General features: G+C 37.9%; 1 protein-coding gene across 7 annotated transcripts; it reads left to right on the forward strand.

Moving 5' to 3' along the window:
• Nucleotides 1-26,884, forward strand: LOC107685579 (histone-lysine N-methyltransferase ASH1L-like). 7 transcript variants are annotated; one of them, XM_016482218.1, is made up of 16 exons: nucleotides 4-343; nucleotides 4,461-5,134; nucleotides 6,724-10,234; nucleotides 14,954-15,632; nucleotides 15,757-15,851; nucleotides 17,402-17,475; nucleotides 17,935-17,980; nucleotides 18,592-18,694; nucleotides 18,844-18,946; nucleotides 19,066-19,133; nucleotides 19,288-19,466; nucleotides 22,000-22,128; nucleotides 22,226-22,280; nucleotides 24,650-24,764; nucleotides 25,151-25,400; nucleotides 26,545-26,884. In XM_016482218.1, exons 2-15 carry the CDS (start codon nucleotides 4,640-4,642, stop codon nucleotides 25,256-25,258), a joined length of 5,760 nt encoding a protein of 1,919 aa, XP_016337704.1. In that variant the 5' UTR covers nucleotides 4-343; nucleotides 4,461-4,639; the 3' UTR covers nucleotides 25,259-25,400; nucleotides 26,545-26,884. The 7 variants fall into 7 exon arrangements, with proteins under 7 accessions (XP_016337711.1, XP_016337708.1, XP_016337709.1 ...); XM_016482219.1 differs by lacking the exons at nucleotides 24,650-24,764; nucleotides 25,151-25,400; nucleotides 26,545-26,884 and having other exon boundaries at nucleotides 3-343; nucleotides 19,288-19,474; XM_016482220.1 differs by lacking the exons at nucleotides 22,226-22,280; nucleotides 24,650-24,764; nucleotides 25,151-25,400; nucleotides 26,545-26,884 and having other exon boundaries at nucleotides 3-343; nucleotides 19,288-19,461; nucleotides 22,000-22,111.

Here is a 26,884-nt window from a genome sequence, read left to right on the forward strand (position 1 = left end):
CAAGTTGCAGGCATCAGCTCAGTAACCGAACATACACAGCATGGTCATTCCTCTCCTCCGTCTCCCCTTATCGGTGAACTTGGGTTGTGGCTATTGGGTACACAATGTACGACCATGCTTTTGATGTAAAACAACTGCGCAAGAGACAGATAGAAACGGGGGCGAAGAGAAGAAGAAGGGGGGACGTGAGTATCGTGTGGTGTTGCACAATGTTCATCTTCATGAGTCCTTCGCTTCGCGCAATGGACACGCAACATCCCTCCATTTGTCGTTTCAGCTCGTTGCGAACACTTGTAAATTAGCTGCTCCTTTTCTTGCGATACGTCCTCTCTTTGCAGCTCGGGTAAGTCATTTTTCATTTCGTGAAGCAGTTTGGAAATGCTTGTTGTTGTTTTCTCAGATCTCCGACGAGTTTTAGAGCTCATTTTCGGAGTGTAGTAGGCTACTCCCGTTGCTTAATAAAAATGTAATTTGAAACGGGACATTCATCTGTTGGGCCCTAGCGCATGAATACGCAACGACACTTTTTATCGTAAACATAAGCGCGTGCGGTATCGCTTATACTATGTGAGCTATTCAAATAATAATACAAGTAAACATCTCAAAATAGGCGATAATAGATTGGAAACCTGGGTCGCGGTCTCCCTATTCTATTTTTGACACTTTCCCCGACAACTTTATATCGATTCTGCCTTCGCGCTGTAGATAACAGATCGGATCGGATTGACTTTTCACTGGAAACACTGTTTCTTCAAATTCTATTCTATCTATAGCTAGGGGAACTGTAACTTATTATATTCTATCTATAGCGAGGGGAACTGTAACTTATTACATCCTGCTACTTGTTATGTCCCATCAATCAAGTCATATTCAGTCTGCATTGGCATGCTGTGCTTGTCTGCTCGAGCCAACTAAAGCATTATGGTCATGGACTCCTCTAATTATTCGCCCATATCTCTGTCATATTTTCATATAATGCTCTCGTTTTCTGCTATTTTTGGAGCACCTGGCTATATCTAGGTCACAGAGGAGCCTGTAGAATTGAAACCGCTTTATCCCTTTTGTATTTTCACATTTGTCAGATGGATTTGCGGGGCAAATCATGGTCAGTTCTCTTAGTTTGCCCAGAGAAGCCTTAAATCTTGTGAGGGAGAAAAGCTTTGATGAATGAAGGGCAGTACTCAGTGATGTCATCTTGTTTTGCTACTTTAATGCACTTCAGACTAGTGTAGCCTATGCTACTTTCACATTGCACCGATTAACAATATTTGACTGAATCTGCTTGACAAGTGAAACAGAGGAAGAGCTTAACTGACAAAAGCTGGTGTTAACCTGTGTATTGTTGTCTCGACATACATAAGAGGTCAGAAGACCCCATTGGGTTGAACAGTATAAGATAACCGTTTGTAATGAGATAACATACACAAACTGAAACATAGTGAAACCTAATAACTTTCTGGAGACTCATTGCACTTGACGCTGAAGGGTTGGACTGAGAATACATTGGGTAAAGATCAATAAAACTGACACTGAAGAAAATTTTGGGAAAGGAAAATGCTAATTATTTCTCGATGATGGGAAAAGTGATTTTCGTTTAGTAGATTTTCGCGTGTATCAGCAACACCAAAACAGATTTTTAAGGAAGAGCATATGGTTTTGATTTACAGGGAAACAGTGAATTATTTAACCGCTTAGTGTGGTCTGCTTTGAAAATGCTTTAGAGATATATTTTAAAAGAGAGCGCTAATTATATACCGAAAGGAAAAATTATGAACAAAAGTAAATGAAATGGAAGGACAGGAAAAAGGCAGAGAATGGTGGGATAAAAACCTGCAGATGGAGGGAACATTGAAGCAGTACAAGAAAATGAATAATTATGGTAAAGGTTGAAAAGTAGGCTTATGTCCCAGGGAGAGAAAGACCCTCAAACGTCCTTCTCACTTTACGTCTGAACTGTGCTACTAATAGCCACAGAGCTCCCTCTTCACACACACATCATTGTACTTTGCTCTCTCTCCTCTCCTCGGGCCATTTTTCTTTTCAAGCGTTCCATTGGGATTGTTTTCTTAGCACCAAATCCTAAAGGAGGAGCTGAGAAGATTGCGCTCAGCAAGTGAAATGCTGCTGGATTTTGTCTTCTTTATAAGAATTAGCAAAGACTGAAAGAGCCTGCAGTGGGTGTTACTTTTACTAGCTAGAAACGCTCGCTAAAGCACTTCACAAAATGATTCAAGATGGGAGATCAGGGTGGGAAACTACCTTGGTTAGGCGAGATTGTACAAGTGGATAGAAAGTTTGATATTGGAAGTGCTTTGACAGAGTCAACAACCCTCAGATGGCTCGGCTACCGATGCTGGGCTTTATTAGCGAATTCCTCCCTGCAGCCTGGAGGTCAGCCGCTGGATTTTATGGGTCCCCTGTGCAAGTTAATGCACTGAAGTCATCATGAGGAATCTTCCATAGAATGACCTCACTCTGTGTGGGAAAGCACCTGCCTTTCAGACAACTCAAAACAGAGTTTCAGCCAGCTTTTCGCAGTTGCTGGGGATTTTTATGTGGGTATGTCCCGAGGGAACTGGTCTATAGGAGATTAAGATGTATCATGCTCTTCATGTACCGTATCATTTAGGTTAAAAGATTTGTATTGTAGATTAAGAGTTATCTTGAAAGTAGACACTACCTGGCTAACCAAATTCTCTTCACAGTTACTGTAAAGTTTCCTTTAGAGTTTAAATTGTAATTGATTCTGTATATTAAAGAACTAAACTTTGTTAGATAAAGCTATCTGGATTTTTTTAAAGATGAAGTCTTCATCTTACGATGACGCATGAGACCATGCTGCCCTTCCATAACACCAAATTTGGAAATATTCTGAACTGTTCCAACAGGGCAACAGATGGAGAAACCACAATCAAGCTGAAAATGTGCATATCTTCGGGGAGCCGAGAGATTATTGCATTTCGACTGAGTTAAAAGTAGTAACAAGACATTCCTCACTTCTACATTAAAAATAAAAGGTTTCCTCTTCAGGTTCCAGTTGAAAAGTATTGTCAAAGTTGTAGCAGTAGGTTAGTTGATGCATAAAATCTCATTTTTATTAACGGCATGGATTTAACAACTAGAACAGTCAGCCATTTCCTTTAAGATTGTTAACATTTTCATGTATTATTTTCATGTAATCTAATGATTGACCATACATCAATGGTTCTCAACCTTTTTGACTCCAAAGCCTCCAATTGTCCACAACAATATTGGAATGCCAGAGACTCCTAGTTTCTGTCATTTAAATGGCAGGATTTAACAGTTTTAGTAGCCGTCAATATTCTTCAGGGTTTCTACTTTTTTTAACCAATGAATTTGTATGACTTTTCCAGTTCGTATTTTACTGGGTAAAGATAAAAGGATAACCTAATCATAACTTCACCTGGTAAAATATTTTAGAGCTTGGAATAATTAAAAAAATGTATATTCCTCATAAAAATGCCCCTAGAGTTTTAAGATTTTATTAATTTATATGACATTTCCAGGTCTAGAAACGTCATGTATCCAGGCTTTTCAAGACTAGCAACCCTGATTCTTCAAACAAAATAAAATGGGTTAAATTAAAATAAGAAAAACATTTTATCATATTTTAGTTGTTTTATCTGATTTTAATTCTTGTTTTGTCTTATTTTAAATTGTTTTAAGTCATCCTGCGGCCTCCTTAGAAGTTTGCTGAAGGCCCCTATAGTGGGCCCTGACCCCGGTTGAGAACCTCCAAAGCTGTAGACTATAAAGCTGGTAACATCATAAGATCTCTGACAGTAATGATAATTAAATAGATTTAGTGTCCTTTAGTCTCAGTTTTTTCTAAATCATAGTTTAATGCTAAATTTGCAAATATATATTTTATAGGACAGTACACATTTTTGTATTTGGATGCAATCAAACATAGCTGAAAGCGTCTACAAATGCTGAACAGATTAATTCAAAATAATACCTCTATTCTGTTCTTATTTTATTATTTTTTAGTTTGGTAATCTTGCATCGTGACAAATGAATTTGGTTTTAAAGACTACAGGACGTCTACTTTCTAAAAGTATTTCATGTCAGCTACTCAATAACAGATTCCATTAGCATCTGAATCTGCATGTTCAGAGCCAGCTGCACATGCTTTGATAATCCATGCCTCTAAATTGAGCACTAAGTATTTGAACTAGTCAGTCACAGCAATAGCTCAGGTAACTGGACAGTTGAGTGTAAAGTTGCAGGCTTTTTGAGCAAGATAGGCTATGTGTTTTGATCTGGGTAAATGTTGAAATGTGTGGCATTTTCTGTTGTACTGTCTGCATATCTGATCTTCTCACCATGTGGTGATTTTTTTCCCTATGAAAATTTTTTAATGTTGTGTCATATTATGTGATACACTGTGAGTAAACTGTGACTAATGTTTTCTCTTTCCTGTTTTTTACTTTTTACAGCCCCTTCCATGGTACCAATACCTTATTACTTTCTCAAGTCAAGTGAGATGATAGAAGAGTATTAAATAAGACTGAAAAACATAACGTTACCTTTTCTCATAAGCTGAACATTAATTATTGACAAAACTTTGACCGTCAAAGTACTTCTCCCATTCACGTCTGCTACTCTGAAAGTTCAAATGGATAAGAAAAGGCAAAAGACAACACCTAGACTGGAGAAAGAAGAACAAAATGAGAGGACAGAAGACAGGACGAGAATGAGAAAAACCAAAGGGGCTGAACCAGAAGCTTCCTCAAAGAGTATTACCAGTGCAGTTAAGCAGCAGCAGCAGCCTAGTCCGGGGGAGTTAACAGATACAAAGTCTGACCAGTCAGATGGAAATTTGAGAATGAAAATAGGGGTTGGAGCGAAACGGACAAAGAAGCCCCCAAAGAGCCTTGAGAACTTCATATGCAGGCCCACAATCAGAATCTCTCAGAGGCTTGCACATGGAGATGGTCATAGTTCATGTGGAGGTGAAGTCTCCAGTTCTGAGATCAGAGTAGCCAAGCAGTCACATCGTGAGATTCAGAAAAAAGATAGGAACGATTGCATTTCTCCAAAAGCATCCACAAGGCTTCCCACTTCATCCAAAAAAGCTGACTCTACACCAGACATTACAGCCTCTACAAAGGTATGACTATAAGTTATTTTCTTCATTGCTTTCATTGTTTGTTTCTTTATTTCTAGTTTAAAAAATATAGTGGCAAATGATTGTTACTATTTCTGCCTGCATCTTGCCATTTTTAGCCACCAGTGGTTTAACATTTTTTTATCTATTTTTACATCTCTTCATTTTATCACATGCTTTCTCTGTTTTTTTTTTTGCTCACTCAGATCTTATGTTCTCTTTGTTACTGTCATTCTCACTTATCTTTTTGTACACTGAAAAATATGTAGTTGGAAGTCCTTCATCTGCACTCTGTTATTCATTTTTGTCGGTTCTTATGACCAGCAAACAGTTACTGGAAAGACTAAAGCTAAATATATTCCTCCCATTTGTTTTATTTTTGCTCAAATGTCATGTACCATGAGATTCTTCTAAAATCCTTGGATCATAGTACCATGTAGTGGTTACACAAAAAGAATAATAAATAAAATAAACAATAAAATAAAAACCTTATTTACCATGACTCTTAGTGGCGTGTTATTTTAAAATGTTTGTGAAATTAAGTCCAAGCCTGTCAGAGCCATCATCTAATGAAGCCTGTCAGATTTCCTCTAATTTATAGCTACTCCAGACTGCCTTTGATTTAAAGGGTTAGTTCACCCAAAAATGAAATTAGCCCATGAATTACTCACCCTCAAGCCATCCTAGGCATATATGACTTCCTTCTTTCAGATGAATCCAATCAGAGTTATATTAAAGGGGTCATATGACATTGCTAAAAAGAACAATATTTTGTGTATTTGGTGTAATGCAATGTGTTTATGCGGTTTAAGGTTTAAAAAACACATTATTTTCCATATAATGTAATTATTGTTTCTCCTCTATGCCCCGCCTTTCTGAAATGCGTCGATTTTTACAAAGCTCATCATTCTAAAAAAACGAGGTGTGCTCTGATTGGCCAGCTATCCAGTGCGTTGTGATTGGCTGAATGCCTCAAGCGTGTGACGGAAAGAAGTGAAATAAAGCGCATCCATAATAAAAAAGTGCCTCACACGGCTGCGGGGAGTGAACAAAGGCCTCCTGTAGCGAATCGATGCGTTTTTGTAAGAAAAATAACCATATTTAAAACGAAATAATCAATTTAATCTAGCTTGCGCTCACTGTTGTGCACGGAAGCAGCTCTGGGCGGATGACATAGGACGTCGGTGTTGCGCATGCACCGCTCAGAAGTGACGAACGCAAAAGTGCAGGGGAGAGATCAAAACAAAACAACGGTCACGAATTAGAAGTAGGTGTGAGGCACTTTTTATTATGGATGGATGTGTTTTATTTCACTTCTTTTGGACTGATGAACTACAACACCCGCTGACTGCCATTAAACAGCTTTAAAGATCAAAGTCAATTTTTAATATAACTCCTATTCGATTCATCTGAAAGAAGGAAGTCATATACGCCTAGGATGGCTTGAGGGTGAGTAAATAATGGGCTAATGTTCATTTTTGGGTGAACTATCCCTTTAATTTTACCAGATATCCTTGAGTGACCTGAATGAATGAATATCTTCAAACATTTCCTGATGAATTCTGGTCAGCACATGTCCTCTCTTCCAACAGGCTCCATCAAAGCATTTGAGGAAGACTGACTCAAAGTCATTATTAACATCAGATGGACCTTCGTATGCAGTTCAACCACAGACAGATAGCAAAGTACCACTTTCAGATAGAATAACGTCCTCTACCTTGCTGAAGCAGACATATTCACCTCCAGCTGCCCCTTCTCCACCTTCCTTATTACAACAGAACTCCAGTCCACAAGACAGCACCCAAGTTTTAAATGCTCAAAAAGAAAAGGGTGAAGATCTCCCAACTGGAGAATCAATGACCTCCTCCCTCAGTTCACATGGTTCAAATGATATGAATGCTCAGACATCTCAGCAGTACTCTTCCAATATTGAAAATGACAGTGAAAGCACATCACTTCCAATATCATGTAGTGAGAATTTAGTAAAGCAAGCTCCCTGCCCTCCAAAAAAAACTAGAATCAGAGAAAGTAATGCTTACAAGGTTTTAAATGCAAAAGAGAAAGAAGATGGAGATTCTGCATGTTCCAAAAACATGAGTAACGCCATAACTAACAGTAGGAGTAAGGAAAAGGGTTTATTGCATAAGCAAAGTCCCTCTATCAAGACACCATTACTCCTTACTGCTTCAGATAAATCTGCCGAATCAGCAACTCCTGAGAACAGCACTTGTACGCCAGAGTTACTGGACAGCAGAGGAAGGAATAAGAAGTATACTGAAAGTGAAGTTATAGATGACACCAGAAAGATGACTGTGGAACCTGCTCAAGCTGTTGCTGTCCAGCCAAAAGATGGCAGCAGGGTGGGGCATATCATTGACAAGAATAAGAAAAGATCTAAGCATAGTGCAAACCAGGATGAAGATGTGCAGTGCTCCTCTCAACCCCCTGGGTGTGCAGATTCTCAGTTTAACAGTTCCGTTCCAAGTGATGAGCCACCTTCACATCCCAAACAAAACATCATGTCACAGAAGAAACAAAAAGCTGTTCAGATGACTATGGAAAATCCGGGCAAGAAGATGGAGCTGTTGAATACTGCTAATGTTAGTTCCACAGCCTGTAAAAAGATTCCACAAAAATCAAACCTTAAAAAAATTCCTTCCATTAAGTCATCAAAGGCATTGTCAACACAGCAGGGTAAATCAAGACAAGTTGGACAACCTTCTAAATCTAAACAACTGCAAAATTCATCACCTAGATCAGAAACCTTTTCCTTTGAGCCCCCTCCTAAGAAAAGGGGTCGTCCAAAAATGGCCAGGTTGGAAGAGACTCCTCAGGAAAGTAAGTCTCAAAAGTCCTCTACTAAATTCCCCATACTTGAACATGCAAATGTCCCTGATCCAGAGAATGGCCTGAAACTCCCAAAGCCAGCTCCCAAAACAATAGGTCAACCCAAATGTTCCACCTCTGTCCAGAAAAAGAGATCTAAATCACTGGACTCAGCATCAGGGAAGAGGGGAGCTGTAGGAAAACTCAAACCCTCCTTGTCTAAAGCTAGAGATGCTCAGATCAGCCGCAAACGAAACAGGTTGATAATGAAGACAGTAATCACAAATATCAATAGGATGAGGGTGAAGAAGAAGGATAAGGTACTCACACAGTTCCTTTCAGGGCAAAGCCAAAGTAACAAATCAGATTTTGCTCAGAAAGACAATGAAGGTGATGCTGATTGTTCAGTTTCAGATGGAACACACTCTTTATCCTCACTTGTTACCTCTTTTGGGGGAAAACTTGGTCCACAAATTAATATCAGCAAACGTGGGACTATCTACATAGGAAAAAGGAGAGGTCGTAAACCTAAAGCTCAAAGAGAAACTTCTGATCAAGACTCTGAACAAGTTCTGGGTCAAAAGTCTCAGCAAGTCTTGACAGAGTCTTCTAATCAGTTGAACTCTTGGTCCACCTCTGGTGAACATAGTCATTCATTTGATGGCCAGTCTCCTTTGTGCAGCTCTCCCTATTCATTTAAACATCTTGAGTCCCCTTCGCCCACTCTTAGTTCTTTCCGAAGAAAGCTTCATCTTGGCAACCGTGAATATGATCAACATTCTGCTCCAAAGGTAACCAGTTCCCAAAAGGTTAAAGCAATGCACGAAGAGAAATCGAAACCTCCTTCCTCCTCGCAATCTGCACCACGCCCTTCAGCCACATCCCAGTTAGGCTCTGTAAGGATTCAAGACCGCAGAACTACACACCTTGGACGATCAGTATTGATGGAGAAAGAAAGACTCAAATACAAGTGCCATAGAAAAGGTCATAATTGCCTAAGCCATGATAAGATTAGGGGACATAAACACAAATGTAAGAAGAAGTATCTTCAACTCAGGGCTAAAAGGCAAGACCCAGCCTTCCTGGCAGAAATTGAGGAGTTAGTGGTCAGATTTAGTGAGATTCGTATTGTGCATCATATCTCATCACGAGGGTGTGGGGATGAAGCAAAATCTGGAAGGAAGAGTGGGAAAGGGAAAGCTCATCCTCACGTTCTTCAGTGTCTACCACAAAACCTTCATCATCCAACCATGTTTCAAATCAACTTCAGTGGTTACTACTCCCCTCAGTCAGAATTTTCTCGTGACTCTCTGCATTATGTCGGAATGGCAGATTTTAAGAGGAACAATGGGTGTCCCTCTCAACCAGGTGAACATATTGTCACACATTGCCCGGTAGTGCACAAACTTGGCTTTCCACTGTCAGGAGGCAGTTGTTACCATCCACCATACAAAATGCCACTCTCTAACAATTCATTTGGTTTTGGACTTTATAGGGGATACCCTCCATCTGCAACTATATACCCTTCGTCGCCCTTTTTACCCTCTTATGTGCACCCCTACTCCAAAAATCCCATTTTAAGCCCATCAAAGTTCCATAAAAAGAAGCACAAGTTTCTGAGACATGACTCTCTACTTTGTGGCGGGAAGCCACAGGAGATGTACGCTAATGTAACATCTCATTCCCCTAGTGACTGGTTCAGTAGAAATAGCTGGCAAAGAGAAGACAACAGAGAGCAGGCTAGAGATAAAAGGTTTGTGGATGATAGGCTTAGAGAAAGAGAAGGAATAGAGGGTTTACGAGGGCAAAGTAAGCTCAGAAAAGACCATTTCAGAAGGGATACGCCCTCAAATCCCCCCTGCTGTTCCTCAACACCCTCAAAACAAGCAGACAAACACAAAACTTCACCACTTTCTTATATAGGACCTTCAAATCTGAGACCGGTATCAAAAGTTAGGTGGGCAGAGCATCAGCAGCCATGGAGGTGGAGAGAGAGCACTCAGGTAGAGCCGGGGAACAGGGTTTTAAACCAAGGAGCTGGGTCGGCGTACCAGGAGGACGATGATGAAGGTGATGAAGACCTACCATCACCTCCCCTAGCAGACAGAGCCATCCACCATCATTCTTTCCTGAGGAACCCCAATCTTGCTAGTAGCGCGTACAGTGGAATGACAGCTCAAAGGAGGATTGGTGAAGTTCAGTCTGCTTCAAGGAACTTAATGAGACCTGGAAGCTCATTGATGAACGATTGCTCAGCTGGAGGCATAAGAACATCAGGTGAGATGGCATGAGATTATATTTTGTTTGCATGTAACAAACAACTGCCACTGCTCAGGTGACATTCTACAGAAGATATTATATGTAAAGGGTACAATCTAAAAGTAATTTTCAATGTTTGGCATTGAAAGGTTAATTTAACATTCAGTATCCTTTTGTTCCTATTAACTAGGTGAGAAAATGCTTGGAATGCTTGTACAAATAATTACAGACTTTGAACAGTGAAACAAGACTGTTTTATTACACGATTGAGAGTCTATGGTCTTATTTATCTCCCACTGTTTTACTAGTTGGGTACCAAAATGGAGCTTGATTTTGCTCTGGATGTAATTGGCTACACAGATTTTCCTTGGCAGGGAATGTGTTTAGAAGTCCACTGAGAGGTATATGGTCTCTCTTGTGTGTAAATATTGTTACGCATTAGCTGTAGGCATTATGTGGTATTCTGGCATCAATGTTGCTATCATTATGTTCTTGTTTTGTCTTATGTACTCTTAGATAGTTTTAGATGGAGTGATGTGTGAGGGAACTGCAAAACCTGTGTATGTATTTAATGTCTCTATGTATGTTATCGCATACTATCATGTAACTGTGGCTCACAGTAGCACCAGTGGAAAATGTGATTTATTGCCAAGTTGAATAGAATTTGATATTTGTTTATACCACAGATATTTGTATTTTGGCTCTTTGACATGAAACCAAGTGTGAATCAATGCTTAAGTCTTTTTCTCTGGAAACACACACCTTTAGAATCAAAAGAAATGCATATTTGGCTAATTAGCATTGCTGAAAACATATGGTAAGAAATAAACACCAGCATGCAAGAACTTCTCACAGCAGGAAGACAGGGACATTTGGTGTTGCGTAGTGTGTGGTGTCTGCTTGTCTTTGTGCATGCAGCTTTTACTGTTTATTAAGTATACCTGCCCATCAGGGGCTCTTTCTCAGAGGAAGAGGCCGACACAAAAACATTGTTAGAGAAAGTAGCATTAATTTATCTAAAGCAACATTTTCCAACAGCCTTCAGAGTGCAACAGTCCTTGTTCACATCATTGAGGTGTTGTGACTGTGCAAAATACAGGCAAAATGTCCCATGAGGAAGCGATGCCTTCATGTCACTGTGATTGACTGATAACCTTGTCAATTGGATGATTCCTGCGTACCATTATCATTATCATGACTATGATTGGCTAATTATTAATCAATGAGTCAAACTAATGCAAATCGATGAGCTAATTACAAAGTTAAAAGCTCATTTACTTGGACATCTCCACTTTCAGTCACATCCGAATCGAAGTTAACTTGAAATGATGGTTTGTGAGTAACAAGTATTATGTCACTGGTTGCTTGATGATAGTTCCTAAAGGAAATATGAATTGGGATCATGAATTTCCATAGTACTAAAAACCCAAACCCAGAGAGGGGTTTTCCTTCTCGTTTCAGAAGTCCATGCCACTCCTGCCTGTTAATTCTCAACAAATAAAAGATTTGTTTTTGCTGATTTCCTTAAGGAAATACCAGTTCTTGCAAGGAAGTAAAAGAATAGTGTTAACATTTCCATAAACATAATCTTAGATTTTAGGTTTAGGGAATGAAATGCCTCATTAGAACCACTTTGCTTTTGTTCAATTTCACTCACTAGTCTAGCACACAAAATCAACAAAGTCAACTTTGTGGATATAAATGCCTAAACAAGTACTACAGGGATTTCCATGTCTGTATAACTGAGCAGTAGTTCACACTAGTTATTTTTCTGTCATGCTGACTCTATTTTCAGTTGGCATGGATTCAGCTTTTACATTTCAGTGAGGTATGAAAGTGCTTATTTATAAGTAAACACATGCTTTAATCTTAGTAGTTGACATTTGAGTATTTCTGTAAATGGGAACCACCCAGATTTCTGCTATACATTTAACCATTATGAATTATATGCTTATTCTGTCATGTTCCTGCCAAAGAATTTCCATTTTAGACTCTGCCATAGACCTTCTGTCAGCCTGTGGCCAAAACGGTCTGTTTGATTTGGAAAGGGTGAATGAGAAAAAGCAGGCATTCAGCAGCGGTAAGGAAATGTGGTGATGCTAGTGGAAAGGACGAAATCTGAGCATGGAAATCTACAAGTGAAATGTGAAAAATGATTGACAGAAAGAATAGGGGAAAGGAAGGAATGTTTTTGTAAGCGAAAGCAAATATATGGCAATAACACGTTTTGTAATCAGAGCCAGATGTGCTCTAAAAATGCCACTCTTGTGTATTTACTCTGCCTAAAAATGTTATTAAAACTGAGTATATCTGATATATCAGACGTTAATGTGTCCTCACACTTCCATTTAGAGATGACGGACGTTTTTTGTAGTCTAGGTTTGGCTGTCATCCAGAGACCAGAAATAGCTCCTTTGTAGATGCTTGTGGATACAACTACATAGGCCATTTTATTTCTTTTTTTTTCTCCCTTATCTTTTTTGACTTTCTTTCTTCCTTCCTTTCTGTCTCTCAGAGAGTTTTTAGAGGAATAACAGGAATGTGATGTTAATTGTATTATACAGCCTTTTATCCTCACTGCCTGTCCTTATATACTGTCAAATGTGAGATTTTATCACTCTAGTAAAGTCTGTTCAAGCACACACCCTGTCTTCATCTCACGATCTCTGTGCTGGGGACTCAGGGTATGTCTCGCTGTGGAATGCACTCCAGTTGAGCTCTGTGAAATTGATTTAGTGTTGTATCTAAACTAGCAGTACTGGTGGAGGAGAGTGGAATTTGCCGTAAAGGAGTGAATACTGGCAGTATAATTCCCACGGTCAGGATTACAGTAGTTATTTCTCAAAAACATCAACTGTTTCATGAGCAATAGTGCTGTCTCACAGGTTCTCCATGTTTTAGTATTGGTTTAGTTAGAACGACGCTTCATGATGATGACTTAGTTTTGCTCTTCTTCAAAAACAGGAAAGAAACTTTCCTTCCTTTCATTCCATCACTGTAATTGTCATTTGTACCAACAGTAATTGCAATCATTGTGGTATAATTGTAATTACAGTTCCTGTGTAGGCTGTGTTAAGACGGTGTCCAAGGTTGTTCAAACTTTCTTGCTTGGTATCGCAATGGAAATATCATTTTGCAGTGGGGATGTGGGCAGACCGGACGAAATCAGAACTTGATTGAACACTGGGGGGTGAATGCACTAAATTAGTGGCTCCCAAACTGTGGCTGTGCCCTATATGCACCATAACCCAGGGCAGTAACACAATTAAAAAAGAAAGATTTTCATTTTATTTAAATAGTTATTTGGTCCCACTTTATTTTTTACATAATTTACATTTAAATTAATCATTTGATACAATGCACTTATTGTGTACATACATGTTTTACATTGTGCTTATATTTCAAGAAATACCTGTATGTAATTACATCTGTAATTAATTTCTGTAATTACATTTATAGTTACACTGTTGACCCATCCCTTACACCTTAACCCACCATTAAACCTACCCATAGCCCCAAACCTGTCTCTAATCTTACCTGTATCCCACCTCAATAGCAGCAAGTGTTTTGCGATATAGTATGAACACAATAAGCGCATTGTACATATTTTTTGATGTAAGTACATAGTAGTTAAGGCCACCTAATATAAAGTGGGACCAGTTATTTTTCTGTTTTATATTTAATGTCTGATTACTTTAAAATTATATTAATTGTATATATGATATCTGTGAGTCCAAGTGGATGGAACCCTGAAATGTTAAAAACCATGCAAAACAAACACAACAGTAATCTGTACGACCCCAGTTGTTGAATCAATATCTTCTGAATCGAAACGATAGGTGTGTGTGTGTGTGAGGCATACTAATATTTTATTTTTTTTAAATTATAAAGCATTGCTTCCAGCCAACTGTCATGTGAAACTCGTGTGAGAAGTGACGATTTACTTTACAATGTGTTGACATATACTGTGAACTCATAAATGCATGTATGACAGTTGGCCAGAGAGTTGACAGTTTAAAAAGTTTCAAATATTAGTATTTCTCTCACATCCCCCGATTGTTTTAACAATCAGTCTAATTCTATGAGAATAGGAAAGTCCATACCATAGTTATAATGTTAATGAGACAGAAGAATGATATTGTTAGAATCACTTTGAAAGATGATGAACGATAAAAACGTTGACAGCCACTCAGAATGCACCCAACTATAAAGAGCGCAAGCATTTAAAGTGAATGATGCTTAAGGAATAAAGAATAAACAGTGTTAACATTGGTTGGAGTAGATGCAAATACAGTTATCATCATAGTTATCTTTATAGTGTGCATGGGCCTTTAGTCACTTACCATCTATAATTCAGTTTGACCAGGCACATATTACTTTTTTTTCCTTTCTATGTAAATGGCTCTCATTATAGATGTTACGTGCAAAATTCTGCCGGCTTTGAAGAGCCGAATCAGTGATGCTGTACAGTCCCTGTAAAATTTGCCAGATTGTAGTGTGCTGCACTCAGAACTTGGCACTCAAAACCAAGCCGAAATCCTAGGGAATTGCATAATGGAAGTTAAGTTCAGAACAGCTTTTTTGGTCATTTGGGTATTACCTGATTTGCATAATTCCTTTGGTGAAACTGGTTCTAAAACAACACAGACATTGTGTGCAAATTAAAGTCACCATCAGTGGGTGCAGCTCATCCTTTTCCCCCAGGTGATTGCTCACATCTTTACCTTTCTGTTTCAGAGAGCTTCCAGCCTGGCGGTTCACTCTTCTCTGAGCACTTCTCTGCCAGTCCCTCTCTTAATGAACGTCAAGAGAGAGGAGAAAGAGAGAAAAGACCCAACATCAGCAAAACACACTTTCAGAGCAATGATATCAGGCCTTTTTCCTCGTGTACCACCTCCAAAATCAGCCTTTCTCATTTAAATAATTCTAAAAATACGACGCCGAACAAACGTAAACTGAAACATGTCAAAAAGCCTCTCAAGAAAAAGACTCCCAGAGGTCAAGAGGTCACAGGAAGTGAGGTGAAGAGAAGAGGACGAGGTCGACCAAGAAAAAACCCTGCACCATGCTTTTCTCCACCTTTACCTGCTACACCTTTACATCATGAAGCCACAGAGTCTCCTGCGAAACGTAAAAAAGGGGAAAGAGATGACTACACAGTACTCAATGCGATTGAGTCCATGGCTCAACATGAGAAAAAGAAAAGAAGGAAAGAAAGAGATGCAACGAGGAGCAGTGAAGTGCAGGTAGATGAAGTAGAAGACACAGGTCTGAGCCAAGAGCCCTCACAGTCGCACATCAACACATCCTCACCTTCCCAGGATCCATCAGTGTCTGTAAACAGCCAATCAGAGAAGAGGTCTGAAAAGAAATATGAGTGGGCGGGGCTTTACTCTGATGTGTATAAAAGCGAGAAGTGAGTGAGCTCTTATATATTTATAAACAAGTATTAAGAATATTTGTTTAAATGCAGCCTTTATTTAGAGAGCTCTCGACAAAGAGCTTGACAAATCCTCTGTCTGTTTGTTTACTCTGCACAGCCCCACGAGTCTGTCCTCTCCAGTACACACAGACTGCCTTGACTATGATTCTGAAGAACATGAGCACGGTCTACTTCCTGCACCTATACACGTAGGTGAGTTTGTGTATGTGTGTGTGTTTATTGGGGTTATTTGGAGGTCACTATAAAAGTTGAACGGAAAGGGGAACAAATCATTTTTGTCAGTCAATAATGAGCTGGAATTAAGTCCAAACTTGATTTATATTGATTAAAAGGAATCTAGTGTGACTCATGGCTGTCATACAAGTGGCATTTGAAGTGGGAGGGGCCACTGGCAAACTCGTTATGATGTCATGGCATGGCAATGACTTTGCTAATGAATAATAAGTCAAAATAATAAGTAAATTGAGCTGACATTTCTAGATAACTTTACATTCAGGTTACCTAATTATTAATGAGCTAAGCTTTCATCATAGTACGATTAATCGAAACAATTTTAAAACAAATTATGATTAAAAAACAAATGGAAATTTTCAAATTTGTCAGTTTTCAACACTGGTACTTTAGTATCAAATCACTATAATAGAATGATTTCTGAAGGATCGTGTGACACTAGAGTGATGGCTGCTGAAAATTCGACTTTGCCATCACAGAAAGGAATTACATTATAAAATATATTAAAAATATAAAACAGTTATTTTATACGGAGTGTCTATTTACACTAAGTGCAAATAGCCCGCCTTGTTGGCAGAGGCTATTTACACTAACTCTGCCCACCAATGTGTGATTGGAGTAGTCAACACTACACAAGACATTTGACAAATATCAAGTCCAGTGGCGTAGATAGTATAAAGTGTGTGCTTTTTGATGTGATCGACCCGGGTTCGAATCCGCCTTTTGCCGAACTTTTTTTTTCTCCCTCTTCAAATGTCATATCACATCGGAAAGGCATTTTCAAAAATAATGAAGGAAATAATCAAAAAGTTGAAAATAAAGTATGGGGTAGGGTTAGGTTATGTGTAGGGAAGACTTTATAGTCCCAATAAGTGGCATCCATTTAATAATTAGAATTAAAATGATAATTTACACTCAATGCGTTATTATTGTGTACATTTTTATAATGTACAATACTGAGGTGTAGATTATTGCCACTATTTGCAATAAGTAGTATAAATAGCAGAAAATCCTGATATTTTAACATAGTGTAAATAGAATCTATAGCTATTTGCACTTAGTGTATATAGCATATTGATAAAAATGCTGCTATTTTCACTTAGTGTAAATAGCATCTATCGCTAAGAAAATATGCTAACATATAACACAACTAAGTGAAAATAGCAGCATTTTTATCAATATGCTATTTACACTTAGTGCAAATAGCCGCTGCCTTTTTTATGTTGTAATAATATTTCAAGGTCTTATTATTTTTACTGTATTTTTGATCAAATTAATACAGCCTTGGTGAGCATTAGAGACTTCTTTCAAAAACATTAAAAAAAATCTTACAAACCCCCAACTTTTGAATTTGCAATCTTTCTATTTGCTAAGTTCAAGTGTTCAGATTTGTATGTCATAATTTATTGTGAACTTAATTTTTACACCTCTCAGAACAGTTTAAAATAGAGGGAGCGATAAAGACTGTAGTGACTGAATTTCAATACATTCATAACTCGTGTGTGTGACAGGAAAGTATCTGAGGCTGAAACGGATTGACTTTCAGTTGCCCTATGACATATATCGACTCTGTGCAAAGGAAAAGGTATTTTTAGATTACTTTAAAAAACATAAAGCATGAATGGTCTGTCATTATTTGTTGGCCCTCATGTCATTCCAAACCTTCATGTCTTTATTCTTCTATAGAAAAGGTGGAATTGTGTTAAACTTCCCTTTTCCTTAAATACACCTTAATTAGACAAAATCTACCTAAGTTATGATGTGCGATAACTTTGTCTAAGTCTAAATTATTTGCTGAAAATCCTTCAATGTAGGTCTTGAATTTCATTCACTATCCTGCACATTCAAAAATGATCTGTCACAATTGGTAACAAGACATGTGAGAACCAATGATCATTGGGTCAAGGGTCATTGGTTGTTAAAGGTTTTGAATGACAGTAGGATTAGTAAATTATGAAAATGTACATTTTTAGTGAATTATCCCTTCAAATATTTCCATTCTGTCACTGTCATATAATAATTGTGACAATCTGTTCCAATACAGCATCCTAAAAAGTCACGAAAGACCCCACTAAAGATGGCCCCATCCAGTGAGTAGACTTACCTGCTAATTTGTGTAAGCTGGTTTGTGTGTATTTGCATGTGTTTGTTTGTGTATGTAAGGCCTAATCAACTCTGTGGAATAAACTATCAATTTCAGTCACACATTTAGTCTGTATGGATGTCCATTTGTGCCACATAAGAAAAAAAACATGCTATGGTAAATTGTGATTGTCATTAAAAAGGCAAAATCATGACATACTAAACCATAATTATGAGATACAAAGTTGAAATTATGAGATTAATAGTCATTATTATGACAAAAGTTATTAGCATTTTATCTCATAATGTTGGCGTAATAGCTCATAAAGTTGACTTTTTTTCTCATAATGATTTTTTTATGTCATCATGATTTTCCAAAGCATGTTTTTTCTTATGTGACACAAATGGGCTTCCATACGTCTGGAACACTACAAACACAATTAATCAATACAAACTGTAAAACTCTTGAGCTGCCATTTGGCCAATCAAATTTGATTACTGGCACTGACTACTGTGTAATATTACATTTAAAATGGCTTTGTTCTCTGAAGTAAGTGTGTAGAAGCAGTTAATATTGTGTAAACATATTCTTCTTTGTCTCTTGCTCTGTCTCTTTGAGATGGATCTGTTGATGTAATGTCTCGCACTCAGACCGAAGACGGTTCCTGTAAACATCAGAAGCTCAGTGTGACTCATGACTGCGTTTCTGACAGCCTTAATAGGTAAATAAACACACACATACACAAGCACATTCACCATCTATTGCTGAATTTAAAGTGGAGATGAATTCTCTCAGGCCCACTTGGTTTCAATTGTTCAGTCCGAACCACTGATTTTATCCTGTCCCATAACCTTTTTTTTCCTAACTTAGTAATGTCAGCCCTAGACCTAATACAGAAGAGATTGGAAAAGAAATTAGTGAAACAGACATTGAAAATAATCTTCCCAATCAACCTGACCCTCCCAAACAGCAGGTAAGAGGCATATCTAGATGCAACTTCACTTCTAATTCCATTACAACATGCCTGAAAGTGACTGCATCATTTAAAGCGCATGGGCAATTTGGTCACTTTGCGAATGACTTTATTTCCAGGAGAACGGCAATGATGCTGAAAATATCCCCTCCCCTCTCCTGATGATGCCCTTATCTTGTGAGGAGAGGCAAGAACACACATAAACACCGGCAATAGCATTTCTACCCAGTGCTTACGCTCTTTATGTTTTCTGATCATTTTATGCTCTTCTTTTACTTATACTTTTCATTGTCTTATATTTCTTAAGTTTGTACTTTGATTTGCTCTTATTCCCCTGATAGGAGCTTCGTCTTGGAACATGGCATTTTTCTGGTGAGAAACTATGAGAAAATGAGGGACAGACAGGCATTGCTCCTGAGGGAGGAGGTGACAGAGCTAGAGGAAGAAAACAAAGAAGATAGAGGGAACAGCCAGAAGGGGGATCAGAAAGGCGATCTCGAAGACACCAGCACTAAGTCAGGTCCAGCAGTGTGTATAGCTGTAAAATGTGTGTTTGTGTGTTGTTGCATTGTTCTTAGCTCTTAAGGGATAGATGACCTGAAAAAATATTTTTGTCAATATTTATGACCATTTTCAGGTTACTTTAACTCTTATTAATTGTGCAGGCTGCTGTGCCTTTACGACTCTTCACATCTGCAATGACATACAGTGCTTTGCTGCCATTTTTACTCACAAACTGCGGGTTTGTTGTCCAACATAGTTCCCTTGTGAAAAAGGAGTGTGCTTAATTGTATTGAGTGTGCACTTTAAAATTTTACTTTGAAGTACATTAAAGGTGCAGTAGGAGATCTTGGAAAATGCTAACTTTAGCCTGATAGCTCTGAAAGCAAACGTCCCACCCTCCCTGCAATCGCCGTCCAAAGCCACGCCCCCTGAACGCATTTACGCTCACAGACCAGAATACCAGAAACAACGTTACAATAGGCTACATCAGCGGTTCCCAATTCCAATCCTCGCGCCCTCCTGCTCTGCACATTTCATATGTATCTCTTATCACGTGCGACGTTTGTTCTATTTGACCGTGAGTGCCCTGGGAAGTGGACATCACCGGATATTCCGCCATGATTCCAGTTCGAAGCAAGCATATATGTTCCATACAAAGGGAATTAAAGTGTGCGAGACGTGAATTTAAATAGTATTTATTTACAGAGGTATATTATGTCACACTTCACTTCTCTAGTAAGTTTTGTCTGTGTGTGAAGACGCTGCGCAGCGCAAATCCGTGAATGAATGCTCCGAAGTGAAGTAAACTTCAACTGATTTCCCCTGCTTCCCTTGTGCGAGGACTGGAATTGGGAACCGCTTTAACTCACTGTTTTAGTAATCTTTTGTTGTGCTTTAAAGAAGTACACTTATTTTGATGTGTTGACTGACATGAGGCACATTTGAAGTACTTGATTATAATTTTAACTGTAGTGTATATGATATTACAATTGTATATTCTTAAAATGTACTGAATTGCAACTTCATCATTACAAATGTGTGATTACAAATATATTTGATTACATGACATAAAAGAATAGAAATTACATTAAAGTTATTTTAGTTTATCATATGCATATTCATTCAGCAGTACACTTTAACCATATTTCAAAGACAGTAGAATTGTGAAATTACATATAAACGTACTTAAGTCTTATAAAAGTGGGCCAAAAAGCACTCTGAAGTTAAATTTAACACATGAAATACATTAAAACTATAATACATTTGGTTACACTTTATTTTAAGGTGTTCTTGTTACAGTGTAATTATACATTTAAGTACTGAGTAATATTTAACTACATGTACTTTCTTATATGGTTAGGGTTTAGTTAGGGTTACTTGCATGTAATTATGCATAATTTATTGTCATTATAATAGCAAGTACATGTAACATTTGTAACAAGGACACCTTAAAATAGTGTTACCATACATTTTCATTCAATTGAAATTAACATGCAATTAAGTCTTAGAACATTGCATTCAGTTTGCACTTATTATAAAGTATATTCCTTTAAAGTATATTATTTCTGTAATAAGTAATCTTCAAGTAAAGAAGTGTACTTCTTTTTCACGAGGGTTCCCTTCATCTTTCAGTAACAGGTTCTGTGTGAAACATGCATTACATCAAGCAAATTTTGCTGAAATGTCCCACAAAAACGGTTAAGATCAGACTTCAGAGAACTTCTTAAAGTATTTAGAAGAGAAAAATAAGTATCCATCCATATTTTTTCCTTAATATGGGCCAGGTTTCTGAATACCAAATAGATAAAACTTGGCATCATGTCCATATGTCTAAGGTGTTTCCCTGCCTGTGGTCCTAGATGCTTGCCAACATCTTTGGAAAGTGGATGGATGGCCGTTACGTATTCAAGTTGCAACAGTACAAAACAACCCATTTTAGCTTAATTTTTAATTACTGATTTTTTTTATTTTTTATTATTATGAATGTAGCATGATTTAATATTATACATTCTATGTTTTTGGCTGAAGTGTGTTTGTTTGTCAGCAAGGCTCACTTTAACCTACCTGTATGTACTATACTAGTGCTACCAAGGTACATTTACATTAAGTGGGACAGTCTGTTTATAGCACTTTTTGTGACCTGAGGCGGTTTTTTGATGAAGAACATAGCATCAGCTATTCCTCCTCCTCTCCTCTCCATCCTTCACGCTCAGCGGGCTGTAGCTCTGGAGCAGCTCCCAAAACCACCTCAGTTCTATTTCCACTCAGCATTAGTCAAAAGGGCAGAAGAGGACATGTGGTTAACGGCTAGCGCAAGCTACCATGTCCCGTTGAGTTCATGGAAAAAGTGTATTTAAGTGCATTCTGATTATTGCACTTAAAATAAAGATGACAGACTATGACGGACTTCAGATTACAGTTCTTTACTGAATGTGCATTGAATAGTCTGTGAATTGACGGCTGCACGTTTTTCAAATGTGGCGTGTATCATGTACTTGTAATAAGACAATATTCGGTGTGTGTAAGAGGATGTGTTCTGCACATTGCAGACCAGTGCCTGGCTCACTCGAGCCCACAGTCTGAAAACAGAGAGGGAGACGAGGAGGGGAGAAGTGTAGAGAGCAAAAACCTCACGCAAACACTCCAGGGGATCTATGACGTCATTGTCAGTCACAAGGGTACGTCTGTTGATTTTATTAATAGAGACGTGTCACAAAAGGCTCAGTGTGAAGACCTGCACAGCTGATCACTCTTTCTGTCATTTGTGTTTTTTAGGGTCATCTGGACAAACCCTCGCCGCTCCTCTGCTGAACCTGTGCTCCAGAAAGAGGTTTGTGCAGATGTGTGCGCGCACGTGCGTGTGTGCTTTTCCACTCACCAGTGTTGTTTGCTCAGTGGCTCTCCTGCTGTTCTTTTCACAGTCTCCAGATGATTAGAGATTCAGAGAACCTGGGAGTTAAAACCTCTTGCCACTGACAGCTACAGTAGATTGCAGAATGTTCTTAAAGTGATGATTATAATTAGGGATATCTGTTGTCTGTATTTTCTATTATTTAAATTGATTAATTAATGTTAATAGCACAAATGTAATCAATGTATTTAAAGAATGAAAACTTTCCTTCATTAACACATTTCCTGTCTAACATACTTTTTAATGTGTTTTTTTTTTGTTTAGTAAATACGTGTATTTTACTGAAAATGTATTATTGTTAAAATTAATGATAATAGAAAATACAGATATACTTCAATGGATCATAAAATATTTTGGACAATACTTGTTGTTTGGAACTTTAAAGTCAACTTGTTACATAGCAGGAAGTTATCTGTTTTTATTCAATGCCTGCCTCTGATTGGGGTCAATCATGACTTAGAATTGTAGAGTGGCACCTGCCATGGCTAGTTAAATTTAGGAGGCCAATTACCTGGACACGCCCCTGTCTTAAAGGAATAGTTCACAAAAAAAATTAAATTTCAGTCATTTGCCAGTTGGTGCCACCAAACACACAGATGAACCATGATTTGCTCCTTGGTATTACTTGTCAGAGGCAGATGATACTAATTGTTTAAAAGTTTGGGGTCAATATTATTTTTAATGTTTTTGAAAGAAGTCTCTTATGCTGACCAAGGCTGCATTTATTTGATAGATTTAACGAAATGTAATTTATTCTTATGATGGCAAAGCTGAATTTTCAGTGGCCATTACTCCATTCTTCAGACAAGTAAAGTGAGTTACGTAACTAATCAGATGAATTATTTTCAAGTAACTAGTAAATTAACGCATTACTTTTAAATTTACAACGAAAAATCTGAGTGACTTTTCTAAATAAGTAACGCAAGTTACTTTTTCTTATTTATTTACTGACCCATCTCCTGTCCCCCGTGTTGAGAAAAACTGAGAGTGAGCTGCAGAAAAACTTCCTTCAGCCTGAAGCTTATTAATTTAACTTTTGGTGTAAAACAGCCTTTACAGTTACCAAAAATATAACTTTTAGGCTTTTGTTATTAAAAATACATAAGCAAACACAGCCCAGGTGACAAAAAGTAATGCAAAAATAACATAAGGTGACATGGTCGGTTCACTTAGTGAATACGACATCATAACTTGTGGGAACGTGATAATATGTTGTGGCCACGAGATACTAATTTGAGGGAACGTCATATTAACTCGTGGGAACGTGATGTCATGTCGTGGCCACAAGATCATTTTGTCGAGGTAACGACATCCTTATGTTGTGGCCTCGAGATGCTATGTTGAGGGAACGACATCCATTTCTCGTGGCCATGAATTTTCGTCTCTACTGCGTCACTTGTGGATGCGCGTTCACGACAGTGTCATGACGCGAGCGTGTGGCGGCGCTGACCCAGATCCGGCGTGATGACTATATTTTTGTTTTCTTTGCACAAAAAAGTATTCTCGTAGCTTCGTAACTTTACAGTTGAACCACTGATGTCACACAGACTACTTTGTCGATCATCTTGGTACTTTTCTGGACCTTGAACGTGGTAGTTACCTTGTTGTCTATGGGAGGGTCAGAGAACCCTCAGATTTCATCAAAAATATCTTAAATTGTGTTCCGAAAATGAACGAAGGTCTTAAGGGTTTGGAACAACACGAGGGTGAGTAATTAATGACAGAATTTTCATTTTTGGGTGAACTAACCCTTTAATGAATCCATCTCTGATAATCCCGGGTTGCTATGGTCACGCAGGTTTGTTTACCCATTAAACTCCGTGGCCACGAGAAAAATATGTCGTTCCCTCAACATAAGAAGTCGTGGCCACGAGAAATGGATGTAAGGATCCATAAGGATGCCGTTACCTCGACAAAATGATCTCGTGGCCACGACATAATATCACATTCCCACGAGTTAATATGACGTTCCCTCAAATTTATATCTTGTGGCCATGACATAATATCACGTTCCCAAGAGTTATGACGTTCCCTCAACATAAAAAGTCGTGGCCACGACATATTATCATGTTCCCACGAGTTATTATCTCGTGGCCATGACAAAACTAAGTGAACCGACCATGTCAGCTCGCGGGCACCGTAGTATTGTACAAGATAAGTCACCAACATTTTAGTCAGTACACTAGAATATAGATGCCTCAAAGCTACTAGACATGGATTAAAATCACAAAACTTTTTTATATTTGTTGGGGGAAAGACAATGAATTTGTCTGTGTTTTCTCTTCCAGATCAGGCTCGGCTCCTGTCGATCTCAGTACGCTGCTGAGGCAGCTCCTCTCAGGCCACTATGAGAGTCTGGACAGCTTTCATTCAGACATGCTGAAGGTGTTCCACTGCGCCGAGGTCAGTTTCACAGAGGGTTCATGGACTCACACTGTTTGATGTTGTTCTGCACCTGTCATGAGCTTTTGAGCTGTCTGGGTCATACCTCAGACTGACCATCAAACAATATTCACAAAAGAATGGAATAGATTTTTTTTATTGCTGCACATCCAGAGTATTTCCCTGTAATGTTACCATAGAACAGCACCCTGAATTTATTACAGAGACGGTCCCTCTGGAGCAGCCTGAGGTTCAGTGTCTTGCTCGAGGGCACAATGGTAATGTCCCATGTCTCGCTTCTTGAGGAGAAACCTTTCAGAGCCCAAATATAATATCTGCCTCAGCAAAATATATAAAATGCACTGTTAATATTTTATGCTTATCATATATATTTGATCTCTTATCAGAAATACTACGGTTGTGAGTCGTCGGTGGGTCGTAACGTGAGGCAGCTGAGGGAAGTGTACCACAGTGCTCATCAGGAGGCCTTAACTCAGAACGGCAGTTTCCTGTGAGTGACAGAAAACCACATCAGCGACCTCTATCAGGGTGTTGCTGTGACCAAACCCAGAGGCATGATGGGCCTTCCAGAAGGCAGATAATGCTCTCCGATACCAAAGACCTGCTGTATGTTGCACTCACAGATGCACTGCACAGGTAAAAGGTTTGCCTTTTATACACAACTGTGCCGTGAAAAAGTGAATACATTTAGAAAAATCAATTCAGTTATAAACATCACTGTTAGGGATGCACAATATGTTGGTACCTTATTGTTGATTACTTGATATTAGAGTTGAAGTAACAGTCATGTTAGATATATGGTCCATTAGTGGATATTTAATTGTGAATGCTCATTTCCTGTATTTTTACTTTTAGATTACATTTGTTGTCATTTAATGTTCAATTATACTTGATTTTTAAAAACACTTATAATTTAATAACACTAACTTAATATAGTTTTTTATGCTCTACATTATTTTGTTATACCTAAATTCACTTGTAGCATTTAAAACAATTGATTTTAGTTCTTAATATTTTATTTTACTTTGTAATTATAAAAACAAAACACTATCGTTTATTTAGATTCAAATAGAATAGAATTTTAATGTAAGCCATTTATCAGTTATTGGTTACTTTCCATTAGCCATGAATTAATTTTTAATATTTTATTTAGAATTAATTTAGAATGATAAAAAAAACACATTATTTTTCATTTATTTAGATTTAAATAGTACTGAATTTTCATGTTAGCAATTATTGACCATAACATGAAAATAATTATTGGATTATCATATTGACCAGAATTTAATTATCAGCATATGTTTCAATTATATTACATTATATTATATTACATTATATTTAAATCAACTATATGCAATAAATCATTTTTAATCAATATTTTTAAAGACTTAATTAGTCTTATATTCCAGTAAAAATATCTAAACATTCTTAAAACAAGACATATTTACAAGAAAGGCTTGTTTTCAAAGTATATTTTTTTGAATTGGCTTTCCTATTGGCCTTTATTTTCTTTCTTTCTTATTTTAATCATGAACCTCACTAACTTTGTTAGCATCAGTGGAATCTTTCCTTTGTTCATTCAAGGCTAACCAAAGCATTTGCTTTTGGAAATGTAACACAAGCCAGTAGTTTCCGAGTGTAAAGCACAGACTGTAAAAGCTTTAAGGCCTTTGCATGGATCAAAGACTATTATTTCTCTGCACTGCAAGTGTTCTTTATTATTATGTGCTGGTAAGGTGCTCTCACTTTTACTATTTCTCCTCTTCTTTGTCCTCTGTAGGTTAAGACAGCACTCCTGGAAATGCCATTTGTGAGCATGGACACGGCTGATGCTTGACAACATGATTAGTTGAAAGCAGCTCAGCCTTTCTTTCTCTCAGGGAAAAGAAAGTCAAGTGAGGGAACATGAGATATAATGCCGAGTTCAGACTACACGATATTTTTGTCGGTCACGATAGTCACTGTGTCAGATTACATGATTTTGACTCCTAAAATCTTGTCGTGTCGTGGACAAGAAACATGTCAGACCATTCATTGCATGCTGTCTTTAACGACGCACGTGATGTCATCGAGAAGGCGGAACTAGCGACTGACTTCCGAAAACAAGAGTGTAAACATTG

This window comes from Sinocyclocheilus anshuiensis, unplaced genomic scaffold (genome assembly GCF_001515605.1).
Source record: "Sinocyclocheilus anshuiensis isolate Anshui unplaced genomic scaffold, SAMN03320099.WGS_v1.1 scaffold185, whole genome shotgun sequence".
NCBI lineage: Eukaryota > Metazoa > Chordata > Actinopteri > Cypriniformes > Cyprinidae > Sinocyclocheilus > Sinocyclocheilus anshuiensis.